Genomic DNA, 23,889 nt, shown 5'->3' with positions numbered 1-23,889 from the left:
CGTACATGTCTCAAGAGGAGAATGGGTCAGAATGCTGTAATACAGTATATGGATTAAGAAACACCACAAAGAATGACTTGTGTAAGTCATCTATTTGATATGAACAGGTGCAGGAACATCATCTATCACGCCTGTATCAAACACGCTGTATCCGTTTGAGTCTTTACACAAAGAAATCGTCCATTTACATCTCGACAGAAAAATCTCAACAGACAGTCGTTATCAACAGACAGTCGTTCTCAACATCCCGTGACGCATTACCAAAGCACCATCATTACCAGTCCGGCCATCGCTAGACAAAACACGCTCGAACCAGACATCCGACTCGCAAAAGAAGCGCGATAGACGGACAATTTCAGAGAACCACCACAAGCGGTCGTATTGTCGCCCTCGCAGGGATAGTTGCACGCCGAATCATCAAGCTTTTCAGCTATCCCAGACAATGTCTGAGCACACCAGCATTCCCTAAGAAAAAAAAAAGAGAGAGGCGCATGAAGAAATCAGCCATCAACACATCCATCTATGTATAGCCATCACGATGCGAGTGGACAAAAATGGACCAAAAACATACCTCGACCACTCCAGCCCAGCATACCGATACTCCGTGCTCCCGTTGCCGCAAAAAGCAAGACATTTCGGCACCGTCATCTCGCCCGGCAGACTCTCGTCGATGCCGCCGCCCAACGCGCGCGTCTCGGCCGAACCGGCGACTTGGGTCGTCTCGTTGTAGCATCCGTAGTAGATGTATTTGTCCGAGTCGTCGTATATGGAGACGGTGGCATCGGCGGCCCTGACGAGAGGGACGAAGAGCAGGAGGAGGAATTGCAGTAGGAGGGTCATTTGGACGGTTTGATGATGGGTTGCAACGAGTTGTATTATTTGATCTCTATGTTTTTTTTTTTTGTTTGGTGGGCGAACGGTTCAGGAAGCAAGGCGGTAAACAAGAGTGAAGCTGTGTTGCCAAAGTGCAAAGCGCCTTGTGTTGAAACATGCAGGAGGGAAAATTGTATCGCTAGCAAAAAATTACGCTGCGCAGCAGAAAATGAGTGTCCTAATCAGGCTGAAGAGAAACACATGTCGCAAAGGAAGAACAAAGAGAAAGGAATTGAAAGGGTGAAGAATGCTGGCATGCAGCTGAAAGGCAGCCCGCTTGCAGCAGCGCGCCTGTAATAAGCTGTAAGCTTCCATTGCAGCGATAACGAACCTTCCCAAGCTCCGGGTATCTGATACGGTGGTGGAGGGGGGGCCTGAGGGATGCCGCCATACGTCTAGAGTACCGCGACTTCTGGTCTGTTAGCGGCGCATGTTTACGCGTGCCGTTGCTGTTGGATGCCTCTGGAGAAGCTAACCCGCATAGGTACCGATACATACCTTGCCAACGCTGGTCCCTCCGCAAATTTAGACTCTCAGCTCCCCCACGCACTGCAAGTTGGTTCAATTGACGGACACGATAACCTCTTCTGTCCTCTGTTTTTTTCCGTTCCTCCCACGCATCACATGGTCGCAACGAACCCTGCGCAACGCCTTCTGTGACCTCTTCGGCGACGATTCACTTGCGAGTCTCAGGCGCATCTTGCGTATACCTACCTACAAAGACGCAGCACCGCTTCTTCTCTCGCCGAAGCCACCATGAGCTCCTCATCCTACATTGATTGGTCCAAGACGACCAAGTCCAAGGACTACCGCGGCTCGACGTCCTTTGCGACTTTTCTCATCATCGGCCGTACGCTGCCCTTTATACCTTTTTGCCAACGCCTCGCCCAAGCGTAGCTGAGTGCGCGGACGGCTGCAATGTCAATGTGCTAACACTGGCTCCTCCAGCGACATGCTTCTTCCTGGGCATCCTCTTCGCCTCGTTCCCGTACGACTTCCCCCTGCTGTGGACGAAAGAACCCGTCGCCGCCGACTACTACGACCAGCTCGAGACGCACCTCAAGTTTGTCCACCAGTCGCCGCCGCTCATCGGCCGCCTCCTCAACATCATCATGAGCGTGGGCTTCCTCGGCCTCTTCATCAAGCTCTTCCGCCCCAGCGAGGCCAACTTCCTCTTTGACGGCGCCTCGCTGATCCTGTACCTCATCGGCGTCGCCGTCTACGTGTCCAACATTGTCAAGGGCCTGCGCACCGTCAGCTCCGGCTTCTGGCACTCGGAGGAGTTTGCCGCGTCCAAGGGCCGGTTCGACGGCGAGGTTGTCCTCGGCAGGGAGGACAGCCTCAAGGTGCTGGCGGCGAGCAACACGATCCTGGCGCTGGTACTGGTGGGAATCCTGGTGCTGCAGGCCGGGCAGTGGTATGCCGAGAAGAGGGACTGGGACGACGAGAAGGAGGTGGCGAAGAAGGAGGCCAAGAAGAAGCAGTGATGCGACGGGCTGTGTGATGCTGGGACGGTGTTGAGCCGTACAGATTGTGTGATGAGTTGGGCATGGTGTTATGTATCACGATAATGTGGTGTATTTGTAGCATCGGGCTTACCGGATCTCCGTGACGTTGGATAGTATGAATCGCTCGTATGGCCGAATGGTGCCTTGATGGCGGGCCGTTATATGTAGTAATATTACACTAGACACAAGCTCGGAAGGCTTGAGGGGTGACAAAGACTACATGTACGTACCTATATACACATTTCCTGCGGTCTCTCTGTATTCCCACCGAATGATAGGACAGCCACCGCGAGAGACTGGCATAGCCTCGATTCTCACTGCTGGGAATATGTTGGTACGATCTTTCAACCAGCTCCATGCCAGAAATGAAGATCAGCAGGAATTCATCAAATTGCTCCTGTGTGAGAGCCATTATCTTGCGTAGAGAGTCAGACAAGCACAGTAGTGACGTGCAACTGTGGATGACAATACGGAGATTCTCCGTCCCGGGTGGATAGTCCTTCACATCTTGGCCGCGGAAAAAATTATCTGATCATCTGATAACAAATTTGCATCGCAACTGGGCGGGTCCAAGACAAGGCGCTAGCCAGGACTGCATGTAGACTAAAACCACTTCGTTCCGGTTGCAACTTGTCGGTTCGCGAAGGAAATCCCTCTCATGTGAATAGGCGCTCAAATGTTTCTTGGAATACATGATGGATGTCGGCATATCTAATAAGTCTTGAGAGAACACGGTCTGTCTGCGTCGGTACTACTTTAGTAGTGGTGCTGTAATGTGGCCTCCGTCCGGATGTACTGAGCGTCAGAGGTCCTGAGAGTTTGAGGTAAGGTATGGATCGAGAAGCTGGGACGAAGATATGATCATGGAGCAAGTGGATGAACAAGCCATGTTTCCGAGCCCCTTGTTCCCACAAGAGAACAGAGCCCGCCATGAACGCTAATGAAAAAGGTGGCTTGGTGACGACGAGAACTCCTTGAAGGCAAGACACGGCTTGACGTTTGTGCTGGGCCATTTGCGCAAGAGTTTACCAGTTGCCAATATGGAATGCATTCTAGGTATTCGGTGTTACTTTTGCAAATATCCTTAACTACCTACCTTAGGTGATTTGCCTCTGTGAGGGCATCTCTCACCGAATGGATAACAACAAGAAAACAGCAATTCATCTGATATTACATGCTCAGCACACCAAATCCCGTGGTGCCTGGCTGCCTCTCGGCACCATGCAGCTGAGTGGTTTTCCGGCCCTTCCTTGTATCCATAGAAGGGCGCCAATTTTCCCAATCTGCCAAGGGAACGCGCAATTGGAGACGTACAATCATACTGCAGTACTTGTACTTGTGTCCAATAACGAGTTGAGCCCCTGTCATCAGGCTCCCATCAGGTCCAGCCCGGTTTCTTCTGACCAAGGTACCTAAGGTAAGGTACACTTACATACAGGCAGCACATGCAAGTGCCGGGGTGTAAATGTCAGAGCCGATCCCGGCAGGTACACGAATCAGAGCTTCCAATCGCACCCAGCTGCGGGTCCTCCCACCCTATCGATAAGCCTCGATAAGATCGAAATTTTACCGTCACGCCTCTTCATAGTATTAGTGGGAGTCAGAGGAAAAAGGCTGGCTCAGGCGCTGCGAGCTCGAGAAATAGACTCATAAGTACATGTATATGCCGACTTGCCTCTCTCCCTGCAGCTGAGCCACGCTTTTACTTACAATGTAGCACCGAGCCCTTGTTCTCTTCTTTTTCTTCCTCTCTCGCCCCCTGATTCCTGAATCTCAACCGTTGCGAAACAATCAAAGAAGGAAAAATCCCGCGACTGCTCTAGAACTGGGACAAACTCCGCCTGCGTCGCCTTTGTGTCACTTTCTCTTGCGCAATCCTTGCATCTTCTGCATCCCTAGGGCGAGGTCGGTGTGGGCTCTCTAGCAATTGCGAGCTCGAACAAGGTCCCCCACAGCGGGCATCCGGTCGCTACCTACAACTCTTCAAATTTAAAGCTTTTTGAACCGTCCTCTTCTTGCGCCGCCGCCGCCGCCGCCGCCAAAGCCTCCCATCTTCACTCTCTTCATCTATACCAGGGACAACTCGCCCCTCCCCTTTTCGCAGTCCTCTCGGCCGCCCGTTTGTCTGCTCGTCGTTATTCTTTCATACCTGCTTTCAACCCCCGCTCCCACAGGAGAGGGGGCAAAGCTAGGGACTGAAAGAAGTGCGCTGAGGGAAGAAGAAGACCAACAAGGGAGCCCTTTTTTCTGGCTGCTTAGCTGTCAGTCTCTTGAGTCCGCGCGAGACCACTCAGTTCCCCGGAATGGCCCAGGCCACTCTTGACATGACCACCTCGGTTGCCGCCCAGCCTGAGTTGGCGTTTCGAGGAAGAAGCCGTACGGCTACCATGGATGCTGTTGAAGATATCATCTACGGATCGGTGAGTGCTCCTAAGCGATTGGCGACGTTGAGATGCGATGGGGCATAGGTAGCTGACTGCTGTGAAACATACCTAGGTCGCCGGCATTGCGGGCAAGTATATCGAATATCCCTTCGACACCGTCAAGGTCCGGCTCCAGAGCCAGCCCGACCACCTGCCGCTGAGGTACACCGGCCCCCTGGACTGCTTCCGACAATCGATCAAATCCGATGGCCTGCGTGGTCTATACAGGGGAATCAGCGCCCCCTTGTTTGGCGCAGCCGCAGAGACCAGCAGCCTCTTTCTGTTTGAGAGCGTCGGGCGAGAGCTCCTCTACCAGACCAAGGTTGCTCCTCGGGGCAATGAGCTGACGTTGCCCTTGCTATGGCTGACCGGTGCCATATCTGGTTGTTTCACGTCCTTTGTCCTCACGCCGATTGAGCTCGTCAAGTGCAGGATTCAAGCGCCAGCCCTGTCGGAGGGAGCGCAAGTTTCCCAGCTGCGGCCTCTAGCTGTGATTCGCGAGGTATACCGGCACGAGGGCATCAGAGGCTTCTGGCATGGCCAGCTCGGCACGCTGATCAGGGAGGCTGGTGGCTGCTCAGCTTGGTTCGGAGCCAAGGAGACAGTCACAAAGGCATTCTACAAAATGAGGCTTCGATCTGCTACCTCCGAGGCGGAGCAGGAGGCGATTCGAGCAAAGCCTCTCCCCCTCTGGCAGCAGGCTATCGCTGGCGCATCAGGAGGCGTTTCGTACAACTTCTTGTTCTTCCCTGCCGACACCATCAAGTCTCGCATGCAAACATCGCCCGTGGGCGGCGCCCAGCAGCGCCGAGATTTCTGGAGCGAGGGCATGGCCATCTGGAGGCACCACGGCCTGCGGGGGCTGTATCGCGGGTGTGGCATCACCTGTGCTAGGGCGGCACCAAGCTCGGCATTCATCTTCATTGTCTATGACGGGCTGAAGCGACACCTTCCCATGCAGTAGTTTCTGCATGGACTTCCAGCAGTGAATGCCTCTACCACTCTCTTCTTCTATCTTCTCTGATACCATATTTGAGTCATTTATATGGCGACACCATTCATGTACAGTGGCGTGCCAGGATTGAGGTCGCTGCAGCGTTTCTATTCGTTTCTTTGTTTTTGTTTTTCTCGTCAATTGCTTCGATTTTCGCGCATTGGCTGTATGTCGGGCATGCAAAAGGTGGTTTTGGGGTCATACATGGACAAGGAGTCGTGATAGATATAGTATTTACAGACGGTTGATCTAGCGATAGATGATGATTCGAATATCGCAATCTGCATTGAACACTGAGCTTGAGTTCGAATGACATTGCGGCACAATGGACCAGCGAATCTCGCGCTGCCAGCCTGTTAGTTTTGCTGCTTCTTTTCCACCTCGGCAGCATCAATCTCCTTATCCTGCAAATTCCAGTCATTCAGATATCCCGCTCCTGCGCTCAAATACGTCGCAAAGCCCAGCCATGCCAGATACGGCGCCTGGCACCAGCCAGCAACAGAGTCGATGGACCCCCACAGATACGCCAAGTAGCCGTTGAGACCCAGCAGGGCCACAATGTCAACGGTTGCCTCGATAGGGCGCTTTGCGACGAAGAAGAGCGGCATCCAGATGAGGTTGAGGCCGAGCTGGATGGAGTATACGGTCATGCTGTGCCTGGTCGTTTGGATGGTTTGGGGGGATGCCAAGGGCGAGAGGCCATAGAATGTTGCGCGGTAGGCGGCGTAGCCCATGAGGCTTGAACATGGCGTTAGCTGATACTCACATGATTGTTCGCCTTCAGCAGATGAGAGTTGAGAGTTGAAAGTATGCATCACGGGGGTTCAAAGGGAGGGAGAAGTACCCGTAGAGGACTGTCCAGACGGGGCCAAAGACCCATGGCGGGGGGTGTAGAGGAGGCTGCTTTAGAGCAAGGTATGTCTTTTGCGTTTTGGACGCTGCATCGTGTGTTTACATTGCTCCCATTGTCAGCTCAAACTGTCATCCATCACCCATCTGCTATGACGATTGATGAAAGGACCAGCTTACGTCGAGTCCCAAAGCCGACGGCAGTGCCCAGTCCTATGGGCAGGAGAATCGATGCCGCCGGGTTGAGGAACACGGCCGATGGGATCGTGATGGCAGGAATGTAAGTGGTCATCTTTGATTACGGGGATACTATATCCAAGCTGGAGGTTGGGAGAAGTATCGAGGGAGAGTAGCCGTGATGGATGGAATTGCAGGTCTTAATGTATTGGGTTTCGTCTCTCGTATGATTGTATGACGCAATGTCCCGATTGGCTGGCTCGGGTCCGAGAGGGAGGATCGGGATCTGAGGGAGATGGAGCGCTATTATCGATTGAGCTCCGGCTGAACTACGATAGAGTGCACGTTAGCAGGGCCCTCTATTCAGTACTAGTATTCAGTATCAATCAACTGCAACACAGTTATTTGCAGAAAAGGCGATGCAGCAATCATTGTCATTTCGCAGCATATAAAGCGGCATCGACCATTCAGCTTTGTTGCCTCATCTGCAGACAAGTAAAGACACGCATGCTGCACGTCATCAAGCTGCGCAAACCATTGAGTCTCCAATCCGTGCTGTCTGTCTAGCCCTGTCAATAGAACGCGTGCCGCCTGTAGAGCATGCAGTAACCCCTCTGTAACAGCTGGATGCTAGTGGCTGGAGAGCGCTGCACGGCCCGCCAACTGTCGAAAACTGGTGGTAACCCGAGCTGGAAATGTCGCGTCCAAACCGCTACTAAACGCGGTCTGGAAACGCGCATCAACGCGCCAAGCTGCCTCGCGGCTGCCGCACCAGATCGGACACCCTGGTTCACACGCCAAAATCGCCCTTTTTTCCTTCCTCTGCAGAGATGGGGCACACGGCTTTTCCTTCCCTCATAATCCATGTGCACCTGCATTTTTCCTTCCTGACCTGCATCTACAAACTGCAACTGCAACTGCAATCTGTACTCATCACCATAATCTAGAAAGCCTGGAAAGCATCAAGGCCCTTCCTTCCACTTATCCTGGATTCACAGATATCGGAAGGCGCGCCTTGGAGTTTCCCCAGTTTTTCGTTGCCTCTCAGCATCAGGTGCAATGGCTCGTTCTGAAGTGAGAAAGAGGGCGCTCAGTGCTGTGGATGCTGGTAAGTCCAACCGAGCAGCCTCTTGCCCCTTCATCTCGCCTTGTCGACCCGTCATCCTGACATACGTCTCTCACAGTCATAGACTCGCCCACTCCCAGCAAAAGACTTCGTCGATGCCGGCTGGTGGACATTTCATACAATGACGAGAACCAGGATCCCAGTTATGATGGCGCCGAGAACAATGAGATCGCCGAGGATGACGAGGTCGAGGACGAGCTGAAAGAGCTGCCATCACGGAGGCATAGGCGGAACCAGTCTCAGACCCCATCAAAACCCAACCCTGTCACGCCCTCCACGCCTCGACATCGCGATGCCTTTGGTTCTTTTCCCAGCACTCCGCGGCATGCCGTCATGTCGGCGGGAAAGCTCTTCAAGCGAATGACACCCCAGACGCCCCTCACGCCGACCAACGTCCAGACCATCTACCACCAAGCCCGACAGCTCTTCGCCAGAGGAGCCGAGCCCGGTCAGCTGGTTGGGAGGGAAGCCGAGCGGGAACAGTTGACGGCATTCCTGGACCGTGTCTCGACGTCATCCCCCGGAGGCTGCATCTACATTAGCGGCCCGCCGGGCACCGGAAAGAGCGCCATGATCACCAGCTTGACGAAGAAGTATTCCGAGGTGGATGGGGTTCGCAGCGCCTACGTCAACTGCATGAGCATCAAGTCGTCAAAGGACCTCTATCACACTCTGCTGGCCGCTCTTGGCGAAGATGGCAGCGAGCTGTCAGAGGCGGAAGCCATCTCGGCTTTGCAGAAGATGTTCTCTTCCAAGGCCAAGTCGGCCGCCAAGTATCTCGTCACGCTGGATGAGGTTGACCACATTCTCACCCTGGATCTGGAGAGCCTTTATCGAGTATTTGAATGGTCTCTGGCAAAATCGTCAAAGCTGTTGCTTCTCGGCATCGCCAATGCTCTGGATCTCACTGACCGGTTCCTGCCACGACTCAAGTCGAAGAATCTGAAGCCGGAGCTGCTTCCCTTTCTGCCCTACACTGCGGCTCAAGTCAAGAACATCATCATTACACGACTGAAGTCCCTGATGCCTGAAGGGAAGGAGGCCTTTGTTCCCTTTATTCACCCCGCCGCCATCGAGCTCTGCTCGCGAAAGGTGTCAAGCCAGACTGGGGATCTACGCAAGGCATTCGAGATATGCCGTCGGGCTCTGGACCTCGTCGAAGCCGAGACCCGGTCAAAGCATGAGGAGGCAGCACGGGAGAAGTTTCTACAGCTGACGCCGACGAAGAAACCCCTGGGAGAAAGTATCAACGGCAACAACTCGACCGGCAGTACCACTCCTCGAAGTGTCTACCAGATCACAACTGCATCACTCAAGGCATTGACTGCAGAGACGGCCCCACGAGCTTCGATTGGCCACCTCAACAAGGTCACAGCTGCCGCCTTCAGCAATGGAACCACCCAGCGTCTCAAGGCCCTCAATCTCCAGCAGAAGGCTGCCTTGTGCTCGTTGGTGGCCTACGAGAATCACATTCGGACAATGGCCAAGGCGCCTGGCACGACTCTCACCCCCAGCAAGACGCAGACGCTGGCGCCCACGGTCAAGGTTCTTTTTGACAAGTATTGCAAGCTTTGTCTTCAGGACTCTGTACTCCATCCTCTGTCCAGCTCCGAGTTCCGCGAGGTGGTGGGCAGCCTCGAGACCCTTGGCCTTGTCAATGCTGTGGAAGGAAAGGCGGGCAGCTTCATGATGCCGCAAACGCCTAGCAAAAGAGGTCGAAAGGTGGCGGCTGCCAGCGGCGATGAGAAGCGAATTGCCAGCTGCGTTGGAGACAAGGAGATGGAATCGATTGCCGAGGGCGTCGGCGCTGACATTTTGAGGAGCATTCTGTCGGGCGAGGCGTTGGAGTAAGAATCACGATGAGAGGACAACGACGAAGATTGGTGTACGAAGCATATTCTGTGTTTGACTAGCATTGTTTCTGGCGCACATGGGATTTGGATTTGGATTGCGGCGATTGACGGCATGCATTGGCGTTTGGGATTGATTTTGGATTATGTTTGAGCATTGGGCACATCTTGCGAGCAAGCGTGTTGTAATGTTGCATAAAAGTGCAAGCAAAGCACGATGAGAATAATGATTGAACCGCGCTTCATTGGCTATACGCGATTATAGATAGACGAGAGACGCCATTGGCAGAGACAAAAGAAAGGACGACAGTCCATTGTATGTTTAGCGACTTGACTGGGGCATCTTGTGCAATATCTGTATGGTTAGATGGGTTTTTGCATGGCTGCTGCCATGGTTGTCGACGGCCGACGCAGCGCTGTATTCATGTCGGATTGGCCGTGATCTAGAACGGCTGGTTATTTAGCCTGACTGGTAATTTAAGTATATCTAGCTAGTAAATTAGGTGGATATATTACCTCTTATACTAGCAGATCCCTAGTCCTAGACGCTTAGCTAAAACTGTTAATATGCCTCTTACTGCCTTTACAAGGCTTTAGCATAAAGATATTATAACCCTATAAGGCTAATGCTTAAATATACCTCTTTTTATATAGAAAACGCACCTATTTTTAAGTTATAATAAGCTAAATATTTATAAGTATATTACAGGCCGACTTATAATAACCCCCCCTTTAATAAATAAATAACTAAATACTACTATACCTTAATTATTTTATTAAGGTAAAGGTTACTAGTAACTTAAATTTAAATAAAAGCTTAGTACTTTAAGATATATAAAAGAAGATCTTAAAAAGCATAAAAATATACTACTTAAAGTATATTTAAGAACTAAAGATATTAAAAAATAAGTACTAGGATTTAAAAAAGTTCTAGCAGGCATTTAAGAAGGCTAAGGCCTTATTAGGCATAATATATAATTCTAATACTAGCTAACTTTTAATAAGTAAGCAGAATAAAAATATAATAATTATAAAGTATTATTTATATAACTATAAGGTTATTTAAAATAGCCTTTTTATTAGTAAGTATATAATAATTAATAGCTAGAAGATAATTTTTATTAATAACCTTTCTGCTGCCTAAAATATTTAAGAACCTGGCAACTTTAATAGCCTTATTAAGGCTAGCTAAAATAGTAATCTAGGAGGTATTAGCATTTTAAAGCTATTTAATTAAGAAGATAATAATATGCCTTTAGCATTAAATAAAGATAATAGCATTAGTAGTATAGATAATAATTTACTAGCTATAGACCTTATTAATAATAGTAATGCATTATAAATAGCACTGCTAGCTATATAGCAGCTATTATTATTATTAATACTAGTGCTAGCGCCTTCTTTATTACTAGCGCTATTATTTATAGCTAGAAGTGCAGTAATAAGAAGGAGGAAGCTTATAAAAAGAGATAATAAAGTTAGTAAGTTAAATAGGCTTATAGCTGCCTTAGCAGCCTAGAATTTAAGGCCTTATAAGCATATTATTATTATATGCCTAGCAGTTAGCCTAGAAATAATTAAAAGTGCCTTTAAAAATATATATGCTTTTATAAATAATTATAGTATAGAATTTACACTTAAAGTAGTATAATAAATAGCCTATAATTTAATAAATATATTAATATAGAATTTATTACTATTAAAGGAGGTAAAGAATGCGTTTTTAGTAAAAAACTTTAAGTTAGATTCTTAATATTTCTATAAATAGATTTAAAGCGTAAACTTAATATATAAGGCTATTTTTTTTTTAAAAAAAGCAGTGCTGTATTTACTTTATTTTATATAAAATTTCCTTTTAAAAGCTATTATTATTACCCTTAATACTAATATTATCTTCTTCTTTATTACTACTACTATTAATATAATCCTAATATACTGCCTAGGCATCTTTTATAATAAGATTTTACTACTAAATGCTGTTTAATAGCAGTAGAACAGAATTTATATACTAGCAGGCTTAAGTAAGGTAAAGTTATTCTCTTTTTATTAACTTAGATTTATTAAGCTAATGCTAGTTACTAAAAAGCATACTGCTAAGTCTAATAAAGTTAAAAAGCCTAATAACTATATAAATAATTAGAATCTATATTATAAACTTATACTTAGCAGCGCTATAGTAAATAATTTTTTATTTATACTTATACTAGCTAAAGACTTACTTAACCTTAGTTTAAAATTAAGAATACTATAAGTTATAAAGTTCCTTTATTATTATAGGTTTCCTACTAGTATCTCCTTAATTATTAAGATAATAATAAGTCTAGCTATAAGGTATTATTATCCTAGATTTTAAAGTAAAGCTAGTATTACTAAAATAGTATTTACTAACTAAGATTATAAAGAATCTTATTATTACCTGCAGTAAAAGTAATAAATTTAAAAAAGAACCTTTAGTATTAGTAAGTATATAGTAAAATAAGCTATTAAAAGTAATATAAGTAAGTATATTTTAAGCTATATTATTCTTCTAAAACTAGAATCTTTATTAACTAGTAAAAGAAATATATACTAGAATTAAGGTGCTATTAATTATACTTATTATGCTATTAAAGCTTTTATTCTTCCTTTTAAGCTTAATAATTAGAGAGATATATAATAAATTTAGTAACTAAATAAAAGCTATATATAAATACTATATAAAATAGATTAGGTTATAAAATAACTATAATATACTTAACTATAATATATAAAAGTAGGAGGCAGCATTCCTTTATAGCTTATTAAATATATAAATTTAAAAGAATACTATAACCTTATATTTAAGAGGTTACTGCTAACTTTTATTAATCCCTGTGTTAATATAAAGCTAACTGTAAAGGCTAAAAAATATACCTTTTTTTATATAAAATAGTTTATAAAATATTATTTTAAGAAGCTTAAGGAGTTCTTTATAACAAAGCTGCAAGTTTAATAAGGTAAGAAGCTGGCTTCCTCTTACTAAATAGGCTGCTTAACGCTCCTTAACTCTTATAAAGATATATGCCTATATAATAATAGCTATATTAATATTATTATTATTATTATTATTATTATAAATAATATCTTTTAGTAGCTGCTAGGCTATAGCAGGCAGTAGGTTATTTAAAGTTATTATAGTTAATAAATAAGTTAGTACTAATTAATTAAACTAGACAGCTTTAGCTAGCTTATTAGAAATTAGTTAATACTAGCAGAATTCCCTTATTTAACTAGTAACTATACCTATTATAGGCATCTTAGCAGCCCCTGCAAGCATAATATATTATAAACTAGGGTTGTGGCTGGTTTGCTTTTTAGGAACTGAAGTTATATAATTTACTATATTAAAAAGGGTATAGTGGTTCTTTTTATGCTGACTGGTTAGCTGGCTGGTTTTAAACCAGCCGTTCTGGATCACGGCCATTAGAACGGCATCGCCAGGATGCAGGGAAGCTGTCCGCGAAACGCCCCAACATACGACTTGCCTCGTGTCGGTGCTTCCCCGGCGAACTTTTTTGTTTATAGACTTGCCAGCTTCGACGCCGTACACGCTTTGATGACGGGAAAGGACAGGGATGACGGCTTAAGAGGGCCGAGACTGCTCTGTGTGACGAATCCTGCCATCGTGGGCGGTCGGGGCTAGGCCCGGCGCCGACCAGGAGCAAACGAACATAGAGATACTACGTTCATTATGTCACATGTATAGATAATGGTACGTTGTTGTTCATGCCCTTATATAATAAAACAACGGTAGTAATTCGATGAACAAGATCTCAGCAACCAAGCTTTTGTCTTGGCTCTCTACAAGTGCCGGTGCCTACCTAGAACAAAAGACGATCCCCTCCGAAGGACCCGAGACGTATGTACATAGGTAGTAGTATTACGGGGAAGGGGGGTAAAAGAAGGGGAGGAGTGGGAACCATGCTGGAAAGATGGGATTGATGGTCCAAGCTCCCGACGGGTAATACGAGCAATGGGGAAAGAGCGTGAAGTACAGGAATCGGAATTACAATTGCGGTTTGAATGGTGAGGGACAACGTGCTTAGAAAGAGTCCAGACATTGGAAAAGCACGGAGCAATGACAGTTGATGCATGGATGGGATGGGACTCTTTGATGGTCTCTCCAAGCTGGGTGGGTCTGGGCGGGTAAAGCTCAGGTGGTGGTGCCTGGAGCAGGGCGGAGGAGGGGAATCCAGGGGTGGTCCAAGGGGGGGGGGAAGAGGGTTTTGCTAGATCTGGGTGTTGTTGATTTGGGGTCTTTTCGGTGTTTGATTGACTTGACGATAGGTACTGGATGTTTACTTTGTTGTACTTGTACATGGCCACTTACTATTCCCTACCTAACGTACTAGGAACCTAGTAGTATAGGTAGGTAGATGAGATGCGTGCTGCAAGGAGATATAATGTAACATGTACATAGGAGGATGAAGATGGACATATGTGTTGCATGTCCTGTCAGGACCAGGGCACATGTCATCGTTCCTGGCTGGTTGTCTGTCTTTTCTCGAGTTGGCCCCTTGGCTTCGTACCTTAGGTAAGGTAAGGTAGGTACAGATGAAAGTTCCTGCAGCGGCCCACGGCTAAAGAAGAAGGAGAAAAGAAAAAAGAAAGAAAACAAACAACCGGCCTCGAATGGATTGCTGCTGTTGGATGCCTCGCCTCGCCTCGCCGCAACTGCAACTGCAATTTGGCCAAAAGCGGACTCGGGGATGCAGGCAAAATGTCCCCCCCAGACGGAAGAGACGCGCGCCAACCAAAAGAGGCAGGATAGATGGATGGATGGGATGGATGGATGCTGGCTGAACGGTTGCTTGTTCTCACGCTTTTCCTCAATACTAGTACAAGGTAATATTGAATTTCACTCCATTCTGGGCGTTCTGGTCTGGTCTGGTCTGGTCTGGTCTGTCCTCCGTGCTGCGACTTGTCTGTTGTGTGTGTGTGTGTCTGGTCTGTAACCCAACCTGCCGCCGTGGTTGATGGAAGGAATCCCCTGGAGGGGCGGTTGCCGTTCTTAATTATTCCCATCAAATGCGACTCTGCTGCTCCTTCTTCGCTCTCAATGCTTCCCCAATTCCCTCATCTTCTTCTCTTTCTTCTCTTTCTTCTCTTCAACTTCTCCTTCTCCTGTCAAATACCTACCTAGTTTTGTCGTCTTTTCCTCCTCGAACCAGCATCTCCAGCAGGGCCTCGTCATCGCACAGGAATGTCCGGTGCTAGCCTCGCAGCGACGCAATCCAGCGCGGCTTGCCGAACTTTGCCTCTTTCAACACCTCTGGCCCCCCCCTCCACCGTGCCGGTCTGCCGCTCGCTGGAGCAAGGCTGCTGTGCAGGTTAAGATTAGGGACATGATTGGGGGGGTGCTTTGCGATCCAATTATTTAATATCGACCATCTGCAGAAACGGGACGAAGAGAGAAAGAGAGAGAATCCAGTGAAAGAGAGAGAGAGAGAGAGCGAGAGAGACGGCGAGGAGAGAAGGGACAAGTAGGGAGAGATAATCTTCCACCCGACGCCGAGTCTAATTATTGTGGTTCTTTCTTCTATCCTCCCATTCTGGCTCTGTCTGTCTCTTGATCTTCCGGCTTTGTCTGGCTTCGACTGTCACTACTTATCTTGTCCTTGTCTTGTCCCTTCCTACAGGTTCTTTCTCACTTGGGCGCTGTTCTTTGGATACCCGCTGCCGGTTTTGGGGGCCTTTCGAGCAGCGCTAACACCACGATCCGCGCATCCTACGAGTCTCCGACGACCCCGAACTTGGTCCCTGTCTCCTGCCCACGATCGAAGCAAAGCAGCGGCCTCCTCGACCCAAGCCCCAGCGTCTCTACGGCCGTAGCAGCGACCGGCGACTCCGCGAGCCCGCCTCGTCTCGCCCTCGCCCATGCCAGCATCTCGGGGCAGCGGCGGCGTGTCGACATCGTCGGCCTCGGCGTCCGTGTCGCTGCCATGGCTTCCCGGCGCCTCGACAGCAGCGACACCACCAGCAATATCAGCACCAGCACCAGCACCAGCACCAGCACCAGCACCTGCGGAAAGAGAGACAAGAGATGGCGCACCGTCGTCGCCATCATCGCCAGCGCCGACCCCAGCTTCGCCGTCTCCGTCCCCTGCCGACGCCGAGCCGCAGCGCCCGTCTGTCGTCACCGCAGCATCCCAATCCGCAACAAGAATCTCCACGACCGCCTCGACATCCGCCTCCCCAACATCTGCCTCTACCTCTACGCCGACCTCCCCGCTTCCTCCCGCGCCTACGACAGCTCCCGCATCGACCGTCTCCTCCGGATCCCTGCCGCGCCCTGGCCTGCTGGCGCGGCTGGGCAGCTCGCTCAATCTTCCGCTGCCGCTCCCCCTTCGCAACCGCAATCGCAGCGTGACCGACTTCCACGTTCTCTGCGACGAGCCGCACCGGAAATACAGCGCTGGCGACCATGTCCACGGCACCGTCATTCTTGTGGTCGTCAAGCCGGTGCGCATCACCCACCTGGTCGTCACCCTGCACGGCTTCGTGCGCGTACTGAGGGATCCTGCAGGCGCTGCCAAGGTCCGCAACACCGTTACGCTGCCGCAGGGAGGCAGCTCGTCACGGCCGCAGTATCACGGCAACGGCTTCGCAAGCCTCTTCCAGGATGAGCAGGTGCTAAGCGGCGAGGGAAGGCTTGATCCCGGCAGATACGAGTTTGGCTTCGACCTGGTGTTCCCCGACAAGGGACTGCCGAGCAGCATTGATGTGAGTTACGGTCGCGTTGAGCGCCTTTGATGCCTTGGCATGGATTTGAGGGCATATCAGTTCGTGAAGCGACTGCTGACACACTTGCTTCCACAATCTAGTTCGAGCGCGGAACGATATCGTACATGGTCACGGCAACCCTCACGCGGCCGGTCTCCATGGCGGCGACGATGACTTGCGAGAGAAAGGTCATGCTGGCCGAAAGGATAGACGTCGGTCTCCTGCCTCCGCCACCACCGAGGACGATTTTTCTAGAGCCTATATCCAAGAGGACGAAGAGGAAGAAGTCATCGATGGCGCTGGACAAGAGCTCCCTTGCTACGCCAGAGCCTGTGGATGTCGCCCCCGAGCCCGATACAAGAGAGTCGTGTCCGACACCGACCGCTACGGAGGACGTTCCTGCCCGCGAGAGCCCGCCAAGCGACCAGCAGAGCGAACGGAGAGGGGCGGCAGCGTTGAGCGACGTGCAAAGCGAGATCAGTGGCGAGAGCGGACGCAGCATCAGCACTGCCATGAGCCGCAGCGACACGGCTCAGTTAACACAGGTCGGCAGCACCGGCCTCACGACGGCGCAGCAGGCTGTGAACGACAAGACCATTACCGCCAGCATCGAGCTTCTTAGAGGCGGCTGCCTGCCGGGCGACGCCGTGTCGGTGCGCGTTACAGTGCAGCACATCAAGCAGGTCAAGAGCATGACTGGAGTTATAGTGACGCTTTTCCGTCAGGGCAAGATTGACTCCTCGCCCCCGTCGCAGCTGTTCAAGGACATGCTTACCAGGGAGGATGCTCGTCGATTACAGAGGGAAGATATATACCCTAGGTCGCGCACGGGATTGGGTGGCCTGTCTCTCTCCTCCGCCGGCTCCATCAGCGTGTTCCGCAAGGACCTCGACCAGACAACGGCGCCGCTCATCATTGACCCAAACACCATGCAGGCGTCGGTCACGGTGCCGGTCAAGGTCCCCGACGACTCTTTTCCGACCATCAAGGGGGTGCCCGGGGATATGATTTCCTTCAAGTACCAGGTGGAAGTCATTGTCGACCTGGGTGGGAGGCTGTCAGGTCATTTCCCGTCGCGCAAAACTTCGAGATTCGGCACCTTTAGCAGCAGCGCTACAGACCAGAGCATCAGCATGTTCTCGCAAAGAAGAGGGGCACAGATAGAAATCATGGACACGGCTCCTCTGCGAAGGCAAAAGGGCATTGTGTGCGTTACCATCGAGTCTATTGTGGGCACCGTAGACTCCTCGGGGGCACGGAGGCTGATTAAGCTTTCCTCGTCATCAAAGACGCTCGACAACGGGGAGAGCGACGACGACCTCGGCTTTATACCAACACCGACCCGTTACGACGATATCGATCGTCACGATCCTCATCCCCACGGACCGCCTCCACAAGGCTACTTTTCTTCTCATCCAAGCCAGCGACGACCATCTTACTCTCCTCCTACCCCTTCTCACCCTAGCTATACACAATTGCATAATCACGGTCTTGCGCCATCATACACGCCCCCTCCTCCTCAGCTGCTTGACCGGAGCAACCTCTCGGAGAAAGATCGCATACGACAGGCAGAGCAAAGACTGCTGCCCAGCCGGCCGCCTGCCGGGCCGTCTTCACCCGACGAAGACGACATCTACGACGCGCAAGCCACGCCTCGACCACCCTATGCAGGCAATTCAGGGGAAGAGGATAACCCGGGCCCGTCGGCTCCGACAGAAGAAGAGCTCACGGCCGCCGTCAGCCCGCTGGCAGGAGCCGGGGAAGATAAACAGGAACTCGAACGGAGGCGGCTAATGCAGGAAGCCAGCGCGCCCCCCGAATTTCCGGAGGACATGGTTCGAAGGGGTGGCCCCGGTCGAGCTCCTCGGCAAGGGGACTTGACGGCGGATGCTGAGCCAACTGCGCCCATGCTGGATGAAGACGAGGACCATTCTGCGGGATATGGAGCCGGCGCAGGGCCATCCGGGAGTGCGCGTACAGACGGGATACACGACCATGATGACGGGGACCAATTACCGGCGTATCAACGTTGAAGGGGCGATATCCACGGTGCATTCGGAGTACATTCAGACAACGGGGTCAAAAAAGAGCAATTGGATTTTTCTTTTCTTCATGCACAATATTGGTCCTCATGCTTGATTTTCCTTTCATAACCTTTTTCTTTCTTGCACATGCTTCACCTTTATATTTCATCTAAGTTTATAATCTTTCCGATTCCCTTTGTATGTATCATGGGGAACATGCATGACTGGGCGTTGGGGTGCGACTGGAATGGAATGGGATGGGATGGGACGGGACGGGATGAATGGGGGGATATATATACAGGGAGTGTGGTCAGGGTCCAGGCCATGCTTCTCATTCAGGGTTTGATTGTGTTATATACCTATGTAATTGTATATATGCGGATGGGCATCTCTGCCTCCTTCGTATCTTGAGGGCATATTAATCAGTAGATTCCGTATCATGTTGAGCGTACTGGAACAATTTCGTCTTCACTGGTCTGAGTAGAACTGTCTGTTCCGTTGCGTGCTTCTGCTTGATGAAAGAAAGAGAGATTGTACCTTATATACTACAGACATGAGTCGAGCGCGTGTATACCGAAAAGTCTACCTACCGATTCCCCGTCTATATACTTCTTTACAGCGAAACCACAAACCCTCTTACCCCTCTACACGACCCTAAAAACAACGCAATAAAAAGTGTGCAGTACACGCCAGCGAGAATCAATGCTGCAAAACAACAGGCCGCCCTTCCTCCCAATTATCCAAGCTCTCCTTGATATTGACCCAATATCTCAAGCGCACAGCCTCTTTCTTGGCAGCCTGCACGTCATCCTCGCGAAACGCCCGCTCGAGCACCTCCTCGCTCTGCCTGATGCGCTCGTCGTTTGTCCTCCGCAGCTCCGCGAGATCCTCCTCGCGCTGCGCCTCGGAGATCTCCTCGTGCGCCTCCAGCACGAGCGCCAGCAGGCTCGGGTCGTCGACCTGCATCGTCTCGTCCGTGGCCACGTCGACGCCGCGCAGCGAGAGCAGGTACTGCGCGCGCAGGAGCGGGTTGGAGAGCGTCTTGTAGGCCTCGTTGATGAGCGCAGAGGTCGCCTCCGCGCGGGCCTTGGCCTTGTGCGAGTCGTGCTGGTGATGCTGGTGATGCTGGTGCTGCATGTCCGGGTGGTGGCGGGCCTGCAGGCGGAGGAATTCGCGGCGGAGGGCGCGCGTGTCGATGGGGAAGTGGCCCGAGGGAGGAGGGCCGAGGGGGAGCGTCTCAGGGAAGATGTCGTAGTGGGTCAGCGGCGGCGACGACGACGGCGATGATGATGATGATGATGCATTTGGCGCTGATTCCGTTGACGATGCCTCGCCTGTTGGTATTGGTGATGTCTGCGAGGGCGAGGGCGAGGGCGAGGGCTCGGATGCCGCGGACGCGCCGGCGCTGCTGGAGAAGAACGAGACGTTCCCGTATCCCTGCGGCAGTGCCCGCAAGGCGTTGACACAAGCCGCGATGCTATGCGACGCTCGACTCGGCCGTGTCAGGGGTATGACGGATCGCGATGCTCGAAGGCGACATCGTGCGCAAGGCCGGCACACCTCGGCGATGGCCCTTGCTGCGGAAGCTGTCGAGCGCATTGAGTTTCCGTGATGATTTGTATATCAAAAGAAAGTAATGGAAGGGGAAAGAAAGGGGACTTCTTGTCTGCCGGATCGGTAAAGCAGTAACGTGGCACCGCAGTAGCTTCTTCGTTCTTGAAAGACTTGTGTGTGTGATACCAGAGCTTGAAGCTTCTGATGGATGAAGTATCTGGAATAATTTGCACGGAGATTTCCCGGCAGTAGCTATGAGGTCACCGAGGCATTGTCTCCTCGCCGCGATAGGCAATGGTCGGCTAAAGACGGGCTAAAAGCCGGCGTCTCTTGTACCCAAGCTGAGATCAACGCCGCAGTGGCCGCAGATTGCGTGGCTGTTTTCGAGTCAGGTTCGCGTTCGGCCTTGTTTGTCCCGTCGGCCAAGCGAATTCCCCGTGCTCTTTGCTGCTGCTTATTCCTGTGTTGAAGGCCCCCGAAACCGGGCCCGATGGACGCCGGAGCGGGTCGGCCGTTGGCGGAGATATGCCGGACAATTGCTGATGTGGTGGGATTATTGCTCCAACCGAAGACTATCTGGCTCTGATCCCTCGATAAGCCCCTCAGAATGTAAAGAAACATTCTGTATCTGTATATAAGTACCTGTTCTTGGGTTGCAAGTAGGTAGTAATGCAGCACGCCAGCCTGTGTGCCATCTGCTGCTGAGAAGACTCGCCCGAGCCGTCATGGCAGCACTGCATGGACAGACAAGACGGAATATGCAACACCCACCCCCTCATGCCATGAGCCGATTCCGAGCATCAGGCCAACCATCAACAGACTCAAGTGTGCTGGGAACAGCACAATGTCGTACAGATACGGCTCTGTGCCCAAACGATAGAGATCCAACCATGTCGACAGAGTATTACCGAAAGCGCCATGCTCATTGGTGGGAAGTTAAGGCTCGGTGAGGCGCAAATAGCTCCCCTTCCCCACACAAGGCTAAAACCTCCCCCCCTTTGGTTGCGTCCGGCAAGCCAGTAGCAGCAATAGCCGGCTGGGCGAACTCGGCGAATGATCCGTCGTTCAAATAGAGACGATGTGCTGTCGGATCGACCTGGAAAAAATGTGACCATGTCACCTCCAACCCTTCCGCAGTATTACCCCGTCGTCGAGAGATCGAGACGACAATCGACTGCGCAATGGCCAAGGTCTTCGATGCCGCCGAAGGTACAACCCCGTCGTCACCCTGCTGAGGCTGTCCCCCACGTAACTGATTCGATCGTCTCGCAGTCGCAAAGCACAACACGGCCGACAGCTGCTGGGTCATCCTCTACGGCCATGTGTACGACGTGACCGACTTCCTCTCCTCGCACCCGGGCGGCGCAAAGGTGATCCTCCAGCTGGCCGGCAAAGATGCCACCGAGGAGTTCGATCCCATCCACCCGTCCGGCACGCTGGACGAGCTCAAGCCCGAGGCCAAGCTGGGCAAGGTTGATCCTGCCAGCATGATCGACACGAAGCCGGCGCCGGTCAAGAAGGACGACGACGCTCCCTCACCCCTCGAGACGCTGCTCAACCTCGACGAGATCGAGGCCGAGGCCACCAAGCGCATCTCGAAAAAGGCATGGGCCTACTACTACTCCGCCAGCGACGACATGATCACCAAGACATTCAACAATACAGTCTTCCGAGACATCCTGCTACGGCCCCGTGTCTTTGTCGACTGCACGCAATGCGACTTGTCGACGACTCTCCTCGGCCACAAGGTTGGCCTTCCCATATACGTCAGCCCGGCTGCCATGGCCAGGCTAGCTCACCCGGACGGCGAGCTTGGTATCGCCAGGGCAGCATCCAAGTTTGGCGCCCTTCAGCTCATCTCCAACAACTCCTCAATGACACCAGAGGAAATCTCTTCCGAAGCAAAACCTGGCCAGATCTTTGGGTGGCAGTTGTACGTGCAGAACCGCCGCGAGCGGAGCGAGGAGATGCTGCAACGCATCAACAAGATGAAGGACCGATTCAAGCTCGTCTGCCTGACGCTAGACGCTCCCGTGCCTGGCAAGCGGGAGATTGACGAGAAATCAAACTTTGACAAAGGCTTCGTAGTCGAGCCAGGGGTCAAGGGCGGCCAGGAGAAGCGACCTGGCGGTGGCGGCGTGGGCCAGCAGCTCTTCTTCGGCACGGCCAGCGACTTGACGTGGCAGACGACGCTGCCGTGGCTCACAAAGCACACAGACTTGCCCATCGTACTCAAGGGCATTCACACATATGAGGACGCCTACCTAGCTGCCAAGTACGCGCCCCAGGTCAAGGCCATCATCCTCTCGAACCATGGCGGCCGAGCGCTGGATACAGCCTCACCCCCAGTCCACGTTTTGCTCGAAATCAGAAAGTATTGTCCCGAGGTGTTTGACAAGATCGAAGTCTGGATCGACGGTGGCATCAAGAGAGGCACCGATGTTGTTAAAGCTCTCTGTCTCGGCGCCAAAGCTGTGGGTATTGGCCGTGCGGCCTTATTTGGTCTCGGAGCTGGAGGCGAAGCTGGTGTGGAGCGAACACTGGAAAGTGAGTTTGATTCCCCGAGTCCCATTGGGAGACAGACGCGTCTCCATATCGGTTGCCGATATGATGACCCGGCCTTGATCACCGTGGCGATGGCGGTGTGATGTCCTGGTGCGACCTGCCCAGGGAGTGAGCATCATCACCGCCTGTGCCAATCCCCTTGCCTCTTTTCCCTCCCCTACACGTCATATTCCACAACAATGAAAGCTTTTCTGACGCTTCGGGCGATTTCGGCCCTGAATAGTTCTTGAAGCGGAGACAGCCACATGTATGAGACTCCTCGGAGTGAAGAACATACAGGAGCTCGGCCCAAGATTTGTAAGTCCCCCCTCCTTCGTCTTCTCCCCCGCGGTTCCGGAGCGTATCCGGAGACTAGAGGAGAAGGAAAATGACGCCCCCAGAATCTCATCTTGGGCGATCTGTGGTCCAATATAGCTGACTCTGGGGCCCCAGATCAACACGCGCCGTGTGGAGAGAGACATTTACGACGGGCCTGCGGAGCTGGGCCAGCCGGGGCTGTGGGCAAAGTCCAAGCTGTGATGCATCTACTGTCATATGCTTCCTCGGCTGCTCGTGATGGCTCGCACAATGCCCAGGCGGGGGTTGGTGGGCTGGAGTGGGTAGCACAACTACTAGTACTAGCGCTCTGCAGCTGCGCGCGATCAAAAGCTGGGGAAGCCGGTGATGCCTGGTTCCAGTAATGCCATTTTGATGGAGTTCTTGTAGGGTTGCCAAGTCTTTTGCTTCAAATTGGCTAGATCAAACAGCGGGCAAGCGAGATAGACAGCCGAGAGAGCCTAGACCTGTACATAGATTCAGACCGGTACAGAAATAGATTCACAAGAGTGTCTTCCAGGTTGCCGAGTTGGAGCTATCGCGTGACGAGGGCGTATCAACATGTCTGCAAGTCTGTATGGCGAGAAACCATCAGCGGCACGTGCTTGCAGCTGAATTCAGTAGGGGCCGTAATAATACAGTAGTCTCGGCGTAGGCGCAGCATTGTAACACACATCTCAAGGGAGGATGCGTGAGGATGAGGCCAGGGTGCCTCGGACCCGAGGATGGTATTGGTTCGGAATCGTGCCCATAACGTAATGTCTCTTGCGCCCGTTTGGTTTCAATCCGTTTGTATCATAGGTGCTGGGCTGGTACTATTATGTGTTAGATGCGTTTGTCACTGGCTCTTCGTATTTGCATCAAATGTGCTCTCGAAGCATGTTTCCTGG

General features: G+C 51.2%; 9 protein-coding genes across 9 annotated transcripts; 6 read left to right on the top strand and 3 right to left on the bottom strand.

Moving 5' to 3' along the window:
• Positions 1 to 192: 192 nt before the first annotated feature.
• Positions 193 to 1,040, bottom strand: TRIREDRAFT_120479 (uncharacterized protein). The gene is made up of 2 exons (XM_006962705.1): positions 572 to 1,040; positions 193 to 465 (listed from the first exon to the last, which is right to left on the bottom strand). The coding sequence occupies exons 1-2, from the start codon at positions 838 to 840 to the stop codon at positions 258 to 260; spliced, it is 477 nt and encodes a 158-aa protein (XP_006962767.1). The 5' UTR covers positions 841 to 1,040; the 3' UTR covers positions 193 to 257.
• A 589-nt stretch (positions 1,041 to 1,629) lies between these two features.
• TRIREDRAFT_57167 (secretory component protein-like protein) lies at positions 1,630 to 2,360 on the top strand (the record flags this gene model as incomplete). The annotated part of the gene is made up of 2 exons (XM_006962933.1): positions 1,630 to 1,723; positions 1,822 to 2,360. 2 exons carry the CDS (start codon positions 1,630 to 1,632, stop codon positions 2,358 to 2,360), a joined length of 633 nt encoding a protein of 210 aa, XP_006962995.1.
• A 2,345-nt stretch (positions 2,361 to 4,705) lies between these two features.
• Positions 4,706 to 5,988, top strand: TRIREDRAFT_75514 (uncharacterized protein; the record flags this gene model as incomplete). Its single annotated transcript, XM_006962932.1, has 2 exons — positions 4,706 to 4,801; positions 4,878 to 5,988. 2 exons carry the CDS (start codon positions 4,706 to 4,708, stop codon positions 5,766 to 5,768), a joined length of 987 nt encoding a protein of 328 aa, XP_006962994.1. The 3' UTR covers positions 5,769 to 5,988.
• Positions 5,989 to 6,154: 166 nt separating this feature from the next.
• Positions 6,155 to 6,939, bottom strand: TRIREDRAFT_2698 (uncharacterized protein; the record flags this gene model as incomplete). Its single annotated transcript, XM_006962437.1, has 3 exons — positions 6,155 to 6,536; positions 6,643 to 6,736; positions 6,828 to 6,939. The coding sequence occupies 3 exons, from the start codon at positions 6,937 to 6,939 to the stop codon at positions 6,155 to 6,157; spliced, it is 588 nt and encodes a 195-aa protein (XP_006962499.1).
• A 1,278-nt stretch (positions 6,940 to 8,217) lies between these two features.
• On the top strand, positions 8,218 to 9,801 carry TRIREDRAFT_56789 (uncharacterized protein; the record flags this gene model as incomplete). Its single annotated transcript, XM_006962931.1, has 1 exon — positions 8,218 to 9,801. A coding segment is annotated over one exon (1,584 nt), but the record flags the coding sequence as incomplete, so codon positions are not given.
• A 264-nt stretch (positions 9,802 to 10,065) lies between these two features.
• On the top strand, positions 10,066 to 12,517 carry TRIREDRAFT_104501 (uncharacterized protein; the record flags this gene model as incomplete). The annotated part of the gene is made up of 11 exons (XM_006962930.1): positions 10,066 to 10,116; positions 10,791 to 10,804; positions 10,872 to 10,882; positions 11,108 to 11,128; positions 11,228 to 11,281; positions 11,488 to 11,508; positions 11,788 to 11,821; positions 11,967 to 11,976; positions 12,147 to 12,154; positions 12,203 to 12,227; positions 12,506 to 12,517. Coding segments are annotated over 11 exons (261 nt in total), but the record flags the coding sequence as incomplete, so codon positions are not given.
• A 3,592-nt stretch (positions 12,518 to 16,109) lies between these two features.
• On the top strand, positions 16,110 to 18,364 carry TRIREDRAFT_56605 (beta arrestin-like protein; the record flags this gene model as incomplete). Its single annotated transcript, XM_006962929.1, has 3 exons — positions 16,110 to 16,541; positions 16,643 to 16,879; positions 16,973 to 18,364. Coding segments are annotated over 3 exons (2,061 nt in total), but the record flags the coding sequence as incomplete, so codon positions are not given.
• A 900-nt stretch (positions 18,365 to 19,264) lies between these two features.
• On the bottom strand, positions 19,265 to 19,843 carry TRIREDRAFT_56831 (uncharacterized protein; the record flags this gene model as incomplete). The annotated part of the gene is made up of 1 exon (XM_006962704.1): positions 19,265 to 19,843. A coding segment is annotated over one exon (579 nt), but the record flags the coding sequence as incomplete, so codon positions are not given.
• A 1,457-nt stretch (positions 19,844 to 21,300) lies between these two features.
• TRIREDRAFT_56432 (uncharacterized protein) lies at positions 21,301 to 23,203 on the top strand (the record flags this gene model as incomplete). The annotated part of the gene is made up of 4 exons (XM_006962928.1): positions 21,301 to 21,328; positions 21,392 to 22,666; positions 22,908 to 22,981; positions 23,117 to 23,203. 4 exons carry the CDS (start codon positions 21,301 to 21,303, stop codon positions 23,201 to 23,203), a joined length of 1,464 nt encoding a protein of 487 aa, XP_006962990.1.
• Between the last annotated feature and the right edge of the window lie 686 nt (positions 23,204 to 23,889).

The sequence above is a fragment of the Trichoderma reesei genome, assembly GCF_000167675.1.
Source record: "Trichoderma reesei QM6a unplaced genomic scaffold TRIREscaffold_3, whole genome shotgun sequence".
NCBI lineage: Eukaryota > Fungi > Ascomycota > Sordariomycetes > Hypocreales > Hypocreaceae > Trichoderma > Trichoderma reesei.
This window is presented reverse-complemented; position numbering and strand designations above follow the sequence as displayed.